At 40.5% G+C, this 9170-nt stretch overlaps 1 protein-coding gene across 2 annotated transcripts in view; it reads left to right on the forward strand.

The window, feature by feature from the left end:
• LOC107297265 (U1 small nuclear ribonucleoprotein 70 kDa-like) overlaps window positions 1-9170 on the forward strand; it is a 44976-nt gene that overhangs the window by 8989 nt on the left and 26817 nt on the right. For both annotated transcript variants that reach the window (XM_015826628.1, XM_015826627.1), the window contains exon 7: window positions 1238-1319. In XM_015826628.1, coding sequence (XP_015682114.1) covers window positions 1238-1319 — 82 coding nt within the window. The remainder of the gene's footprint in view (window positions 1-1237; window positions 1320-9170) is intronic.

Consider the following 9170-nt stretch of genomic DNA (forward strand, 5'->3'; position numbering starts at 1 on the left):
CGGGGAGAAAAAAAGGGCGGGGAAGTTGCCGGTCATTCGTGCTTGCTGTTGGCATTTATTCTAAGGGAGAGACATCAGCTTGGGGTTTTTTTTGTTTTTTTGTTTTAAATTCATCTCTCCGCCTACCCTTCAAAATCCCCCTCGCCTCTGGTAGAAGCGAAAGCGAAAGACAGTCTCCAATGTGTCAGAATAAGCTGGGATTAAATTTGATAGAAGCTCTGGGGTGTCCCTTTTCTTGCGCCTTTTTAAAAAAGCCGACCATTTTTTTTAATTTGAGGCCGTCAACAGCCTTAGGCGAGATGAACTCGGCCGCGGTTAGAAGAGGCCTCTTACTCCTCTCTTTCATATTTTTTTTTCTCTCTCTTTTTTTAAGGGGTGGGGTTGCAAAGAGGCCGATTAGCCCAGGCGGAAAAATGTGTGTGCCGAAAAATGCCCCCTCGGCTTATAGGCGAGTCACCATTTTTTCACAGTTCTTTGTGGAAAAATAGGTCCCTCGGCTTATATTCGGGTCGACTTATACTCGAGTATATACGGTACTTAAGAAATTTCAGAAGAGATGTAAAATAAAGATGATACAGTGTAGTTTTGGGGTCCTTATCGCAAAAATCTAAAATTTGCAAAGGCAACACCAGCTGAAGTTTCATAGTTGCAATCATAGTGACTGATTAGACAATATAAATAAAAGGGAAGGGAGACATTCATATAAGGAATCTTCCTGTGGAAATGCTTACCCAGACAATAATAGAAGAGCATAAAAAGAGGATGCTGATATTTTTTTCATTTGACTGGTAATCTCTTGATGGGATTCTTCAAAGTGGTATTTTTTAGAACTCAAATGGAGATTGTCAAGGATGTGAAAACTGCAGGTTAGGTGGGTGGGGTTTTAATACTTGTGTATGGCTAAAAGGCAAAATGAGGCAAGGCATATATTAAACATTCCTTAAAATGTAACAAATACAACTTTCTAAAAAGACATTTAAAGTACTCAATTTGCCTCCTTAATGCCATCATCAGTCCCTTAAAAACAAAACATTTTGTAGCACTTTGCTATTACAAAACCCTGCAAAATTATCAAAATGTAAATAATGTATAAACAAACAAAACATACCCCTTATGTTGGAGTATAATTTTCAGTGAGTTGTGTGAAGCTCAATATGACCCTCAAGTTGAAGGAAGTAAGACTGCTGTTGTATGGGCTTCCCTGAGGCTGTATGCCTGTTTAATTATTCCTTTTTAGATCTACATGGTATACAATAAGCACTCCAGCAAGCCACGTGGCTACGCCTTCATTGAATATGAACATGAACGTGACATGCACTGTAAGTCCTTTTATGGGATGACTTTAACCTTTTGTGTATTTTAAAAAATAAATTTAATCTAAATTAACTTTTTATTATAAAAAGCATGTGTTTTATAAACATCCCTTAACTATTTTAAGCCCTTAAGTTATTGAGGGCTTGGGTTTCCCCCCCAACAGGTAAGTACAGAGTGGGGGAGCGTAATTTGGTTTGGTGAAAACCCGAGTTCCATTAATACAGCTCAGATAGTTTTTCAAGGGATCTTTATCAGATTAACAGTGTAGTCTAAAAGGAAGGAAGTTTTTATCCCCTTCTCTTAGTAGACTTTGTAATTCTTGGAAGATACTGTATTGGGTCTCTCAGTTTATTCTAGGTAAGATGTTTCTCTTGGGAGCATACCTTTCATTCCTTACCTAGTTTTGGAAAATCTAATTAACGTAGTTGGGGTGCCCCAAATTTAATCTGTGTGCTAAAGTAACAGGCAACAGTTCCTGTCCTTATCCCCTAAATTCCTGTGTTTGGGATGGATCCCTATAAGCTAAGGGTGGGCAGCTAGTCATGCCAGCATCTTTTGGGGCAGGCTAGAGTTGCTGCTTGCATTATGGGTCCCAGGAAAAGTTGCCCCTGAACTGTTGCCCATTCTTTTGTGTTAAATTTTTAAAGAGGGAGAATGAATACTATGAAGTTCTTCTGAAGCAAGTGTTACTTTGAGGGTGAAGGTTCGTTCTCCGAGCTTGTGGGTTTGTTTCAGAACATTTTGTTACCAGGCTAGGTAACATCTTCAGCAGCATTTAGGGGATGTCTGTGTCAGTTCTCTTCTGTTTATAAGGGCTTCAGGTGTGGGTGTGTCAAGTGAGGGTCTTGTGATGGGTCAGGTGTGAGTCATCAGAGAGAGGCTTGTGATGGGAAGGTTACTTCAAGTCAGGGTCGTTGGGTGCGAATTATCAGGGACTTGTGATGGGGAGATTACATCAGGTCAGGGTCATTGGAAGGTGAACTGAGGGGGGAGAGGGGGCTTGTGTGGGTTGGTTGTAGGTTGGTACTGTCTCCTGTTGGCTGTGCAATTGATTTGGATTCTGAGGGGTTCATAGGCTGGTTGTAGATCAATGTATCTTGATGGAATTGCTTGTGGAGTGCCAGGCTTCGATGAATTCACGAGAGTGGCAGGTGGTAGTGTGGCCAATGATTTTAGTGTTGCTCCAATTGAACTGGTGCTGTTTGGTGTCGGTGTGGGTAGCGATTAAGGATTTGGGATCGTGTCATTTGACTGCTAGCCGGTGTTCGTGGATCCTGGTTTTTAATTGACATGATGTTTGTCCCAGGTAGAATTGGTTGCAATTGTTACAGTTGATTTTGTAGATTACATTGTTTCTTTCATCCTTCTGTGTCTTGTCTTTGGTTCTGGATAATTCCTGGTGGAGTGTGGCTGCGGGTTTGTGGGCTATCGTTATTCCTAGGGGTTGGAGAATTCTGGCTGTCATTTCCAACACCCCTTTTGTGTATGTTAGGGTTAGTTTTTCCATGGCGGTCGGCTGTGTGGTATGGTGTGGTTTGGGTGCTGTGTGTCGGAATACGAAGTTTTTTTAATATAAACAGAAGAGTACTGACACAGACATCCCCTAAATGCCGCTGAAGATGTTACCTAGCCTGATAACGAAACATTCGGAAACCAACCCACAAGCTTGGAGAACGAACCTTCACCCTCATCCTATACCCGAGCTACAGATATTCACCACTATTGCAAAGTGTTACTTTGACCTGAAGTTGTGTTTTGAAAAGATGTTGTTGAGAGGCTGTTGTGAGCGGGTTGTATTAATTCTATGTTCTTATTGTCACTGCAGCCACCTTTCTGATGGCTATTGCCACTGCTGGCTTGCAGCTGATCCTTATGCTTCCCCTTTACAACATCTCATTGTATGGTTGGTATAATTGGTAAGAATCTCAGTACCCAACACACTTCTATACACAAGCCAGGTCAAACGCAGATGCTAGATAATATGGCTTAGTTGGGGATGGAGGGAACGAAGGAAGGAGTCTATTTCTCTTTTTATTTCTATGCAGGTAGTCCTCAACTTATGACCACAATTGAGCCCAAAATTTCTTTTGCTAAGAGAGACAGTTAAGTGAGTTTTGCCCCATTTTATAACCTTCCTTGCCACAGTTATTAAGTGAATCACTGCAGTTGTTAGTAACGGTTGTTAAGTGAATCTGGCTTCCCCATTGACTGTCAGAAGGTCACAAAAGGTGATCACGTGACCCTGGGACATTGCAACCATCATAAATATGAGTCAGTTGCCAAGCGTCTGAATTTTGATCACGTGACCATGGGGATGCTGCAACAGTCATAAGTGTGAAAAACAGTCATAAGTCACTTTTTTCTTTGCTGTTATAACTTTGAACAGTCACTGAATGAACTGTTAAGTCAAGGACTACCTGTACAACTCTCTTGCTGTGTAGGAGAATAAGAAATAGGTTCCTCGTGCTGTAATATTAGTTCTGCATTTTTCAGCCTAAATTAAATGGAGAGGGAGGGAACAACAGGCCAGCCATTTCTGGAATAGCTCAAATATCCTGAGTGAATCCTCCCTCCTTAAATCACACATGTACCATTTTATAGTCTTTATAATCTGTGGACTTAAATAAGCAAACTGGAAAGAGAAATAGGCAGAATATGTTTCAAAGGAATCAAAATATTTCTGTAGCATATAAAACTGGTAGAGAACAGATATATTTCATATTGCCTAATCCAAAATAAATGTTTCCTCTTAATCACATATTCTAATTTGTGATTTGTACACTATATAAGGGATATCTTGCTTGAGTGAACATGTTCCTGGAATCTGTTCTTGAATTTAAAAGTTAAAGTTGTACTTAGATAATGGAAACTTTCTTTCCAGTTTCTAGATTATTTCAGTTAGAAATAGGATTGGAAAAGAGTTGATGTGGTTCCCATCTTGAAAAAAGGGGGGGGAAAACAGACCCTGGAAACTACAGACCAATCAACCTAACTTCAATTCTTGGGAAGATACTGGAAAAGATAATTAAAAAATCAGTTCTGCGAACATCTAGAAACAAATAGTTAAAACTAGAAACCAGCACGGATTTGTTAAAAACAGATCTTGCCAAACCAATCTTATTTCATTCTTTGACAAAATTACTAAATTAGTAGACCAGTGAAATGCTGTAGACCAGGGGTGTGAAAATCGCCACGTGACGTATCGTGACTTTTTTCCCCTTGCCGGAGCTGGGGTGGGCGCGGCTTCCGCATGATGCATCCGGGCCATGGGCCGGCAGTTTGACACCCCTGCTGTAGACATAGTATATTTAGATTTCAGTAAGGAATTCGACAAAGTAGACCACAACCTACTTCTTGGTAAGCTAGAAAAATGTGGGATAGACCGCATCACCACCATATGGATTTGTAACTGGCTGACAAACCGTACTCAACGAGTAGTCCTTAATGGTACTACATCTATATGGAGGGAAGTAAGCAGTGGGGTACCACAAGGTTCCAATACATTCATAAATAACTTAGATGAGGGAATAGAAGGGGAACTCATTAAATGTACAGATGACACCAAGCTGGCAGGAATAGCCAACATCCCAGAAGACGAGCTCAGGATCCAAAAAGATCTTGACAGACTTGAACAATGGGCCCTATCCAACAAAATGAAATTTAATGTGGAGAAAAGCAAGGTTTTACACCTACCATGTTTCCCCGAAAATAAGACCCAGTCTTATATTTTTTTTTTGCCTCCAAAAGAGGTGCCAGGTCTTATTTTGGGGGGATGTCTTACCCACTTACCTTAGGACCGCCGCAGCCAGGCCTCCCACGGCCTGACACGTGCCTTGCCGGCCCACTTCTGGTTGCCGCCGCTCACGTGTGTTGCCCCCAACCTCCGTTTTGCCAGCAGAGGCCTTCAGGAAAGTTCTCTGCAGCCGAGAAACGAGCTCCAGAAAGGCCTCTGACGGTGAAACGGAGCCCGGGGGGGGGGGGAGTGCCGTGCGCATCAGTCCGGGGCGGAGTGCATATTTTTGCATGTGTCTTGAAGTTTTGCTTGATAGGAAGCAACACTGAGGATATTTGAGCTCTACTTTTAGCTAGTAAATTAATGGGCATTTGTACTAGTAGCCTAACTTGGGGCACAAAGCTAAGTAGGTAGATTTTTTTCTAACTATCCCTGGTATGGCTTGCCAAGGTCATAATGAAACTTGAAGTGGGACATGATTGGGATGTCTGTCTCAACAGAGATTCTAACTTACTGTTCCCCTGAAATAAGGGTTTCTGCTTGAAAGCAGGCAACTATACTACTGTCGCTGGGTTCCTGAATACTGGTAGAGAGGGCATTTCAGACACATCACACATTTGTTTTTTCTTGTATCTTTTTTTTCTCTCTGGCTTCTTTAGTGTAGCTCTTTCAGTTCATTCAGAGCTTTCCATTCTGCCTGAAAGAGGCTATACCTAGGAATGTTAAGAAAGCTGGTGGCTAACATTCAGGACTTCTTTATGGGGGCGCAGTGGCTTAAAGACGCTGGAGTTGTCATCCAGAGATGGTCGGCACTCTGGTGGTTCAAGCCCATGGCACTGCATGGCAGAGTGAGTTCCCATCATTTGCCCCAGCTCCTGCCCACCTAGCAGTTTGAAAGCATGTAAAAATGCAAGTAGGCAAATAGGTACCACTTCGGTGGGAAAAGCTAGCAGTGTTCCATACGGAAGTGGGAGCCAGTGCTGGACTTGCCTGGATGCGAGGCGAGGCTGGCGGAAGAAAGCCCAGATGACTGGACATCCCCCAAATGCTGCTAGCCAGCTGGTGCAAAGCTAGTTCTTCCCCCGTGGTGTACTGTGGATATCGTGCATGTGTGAAGAAAATGAACTAGCAACCTTAGACTGCCAGAACTACTCTGGTAAAAAGCATTGTAGACTTTTTAGCATATGGCTATATAAGCCATATGCTAAAAAAAAAGGGGGGGTGGAGGGACTTCTTTGGCCTCCCTGAATTTGTAGTTGTAAGAATATCTTTTGTGTGTGTGTGTGTGTAATTCAAAGAAGGTTAAAATACAAAACACCAAAATATTAAAAAAAACAAGACATTAAAAAGAAAAAGTGTCTTAGAAAAACACACACATATACATATAGTATCCGCCCTAGTTTAATGTTGATTAATATAATACAACAGTGTTAGTTTCCCACCCATTGCAAAACAGTCCAAGAGTTTTAAACTACTAAACTACTAAATCTGTTTACAAATTGTTAGCCTGTCATCTATATACTATATTAATAACAAAATAGTTAACAGGAAAAACAATAATAAAAATATATAAGTATAAAAGTAGTAAAATTATTAATAAAAAAAGACAAAATTGAAATTCCAAAACCCTCTGTTAACAAACTGTTATTGTAATGAACTCGTAGAAAATTTACCACCACTTCAGTGCCAGTTCATCCCAAAAATTAACCCTAATTGGTCCCAGATCAAATATTCATGTTTGTTTCTTAATGCCATCTCTTATCAGTTACTGATTGATTAAATACAATTTACTGCCAGAGAATCACACTCTTGGCTCTGAACATTTTCTGCAGTCTGTTGTTTCTGAGTCTATATTCATCAATGAATCTGCTGCTTTAAAAACACATTCCTTTTGTGGATCTAAAGCAGTGGTGTCAAACTGCCGGCCTGTGGGTCGGATGCATCATAGTGAAACCGCGCCCACCCCATTGCTGGCAATGGCAAAAAAGTCGCGATGCGTCGTGTCACGTGACTTGCGAGTTTGACACCCCTGATCTAAAGTATTTAGGGTCGGTTTCTTCAGAATATTTTCCATGGTCTTTATGAGTTCATCAAACCTTTTAGAGGAAAAATCTAGAGATTGCATGTTGCTAAACAGTCTCCCCCCCCCCCCCGTCCCCCAGTGTTAGCCTCCTCCTCTCTTATTGCTCAATGGAGTAGATAAGCAGAACAGGCAACAAACAAAAGGAACTATTTTTTATCCAAAACCATTTTTCAAGTTAATAAAATACAGATACTTTGTGGTGAATATTCAATAAGATATAGTCCAAATATAAACACTTTCACCATCCAAAGACACGTGCTGTGTTTCCATATGAGAAAGTAGAAGCTGGTGTAAACAACCAAATAAAGAGAAAGCAGAAAAAGCAAATAGAGTCCAGCTGGGGATTGAAATAAATCAGCATTCAGCCAGCCAATTAACATTTAAAGATAAAGAACAAAAATAAAAGTTCAAAAAGTGAAGTTAAAAGTCCCAGGCATGCTTACGAAAATGTACTGCTGGTAGGAAGAGATGTAAAAAGACCATTGACTTTCTGCCTGCTCCCACAAGGAGCTGCAGTCTTCAGGACTCCCCCCCTCCCAGCTGTCTGAAAGTCATCTTGGGTCATTCCTAAGTGCCCCCATTCAAATCCAGGGGGCAGGGCCACCAAAGAACCAGCTCTGGCGGCAAATAGCAGATTGTGGGTAAGAGAAGAAAAAAAGGCCTCACCCTTCACCAGCCGTCTTGGGGAGGAGTCCAAAGATATCTTCTGTTAGATATAGGTAATCATTGGAATTGGGATTTTAAAATGGAGGAATTAAATGAGACCATTATCACTTTATCTTTTCCAAGTCAGTACTGTATCAAGAAAAAAGCCTTTCTCAACCTTAAGTCTTCTGGATATATAAGATTACAGTTCTTATTATTCCCAGAATATTCTCTTTGCAAATGATTGTAGTCCCTATTGTTGGGAACTACTTGGGAAGACTGATCTAGACTGTCCAAAGCAAGGACAAGACAAAATGGTGAACTCTAAAGACTGACAATCATTCTTCATATTAGTCTTGTATCAAGGCACTATTGAGTTGTTGACATAATTAAACAATCCAATCTTTTCCCATGAAAATTAGTTGCTGGCCCCTGAATCCAGGGGAATAATGATAAATTTCATCCTTGAGTTTCAAATTGGCAAACAAAACAGCTATCTGATTTTAATACTGAGCTGTGAGTCATATAGTGTGATCGATATATATTGGTCCCTTGATGGACTATCTAAAAACTAAGTCCTCTTGGAACCTTTCAGTTCTATAACTTTCCTTATTCAGACCAGATAACGGGCTGTGCTAATTCTGAAAAATATGTGAACAATCATGTAACAATCTACCTAAAAAGACCATGTACTTGCATATTTCATTTGTTTTCATAAAATATGCCTTCCAATAAAATACATGAAAGTAGTAGAACCAGTGGAAATCAAATGCCTTTTCCCTTGTTATTTCTCCCTCTTGATACTTACATGCAAGCATGTGGAAATTGGAAGAAATAAGATTTTCTCTTTTGATAATGGGATTTCTGTGTTAAAGGTGAATGTTTCCTCTCATCCTTTGAAAGTCAGGTAGCTGACCTCTCAGATAAGATTTGAGGCTCCAATTTCGTATTCAGAAGTTTGGAATTGTAAATTTACTGGCATTAGTAGAATGTATGTATATCAGAGAATAGTTCCTGATTAGTTGCCCCCCATCATTCCACATGGTGGTGTTCATATCCCATCAGAAATCTTCAGTCTTCTGAAAAAATCAAGAGGTTTTTATGATAGGCCCATTCTGCTTTATGTAAAATGTCCTAGAACAGGGTTTTTCAACCTTTTTACCGATTGTACCACTTTTAGGATATGGCAATATTCGAGTACCACCTAGCAAGGTGTCAAAAACTTGATGACCAAAAAAACAAACCTGTTCAAAGTTGCAATTGCACTGAAATGACTTATGACCATTTTTCACACTTATGACCATTGCAGCATGCCCAGGGTCATGTGATTTATATTTGGATGCTTGGCAACTGATTCATATTTATAATGGTCACAGTGTTCCAGGGTCATGTGAT

Source organism: Protobothrops mucrosquamatus, unplaced genomic scaffold (genome assembly GCF_001527695.2).
Source record: "Protobothrops mucrosquamatus isolate PMUCROS unplaced genomic scaffold, P.Mucros_1.0 scaffold3204, whole genome shotgun sequence".
NCBI lineage: Eukaryota > Metazoa > Chordata > Lepidosauria > Squamata > Viperidae > Protobothrops > Protobothrops mucrosquamatus.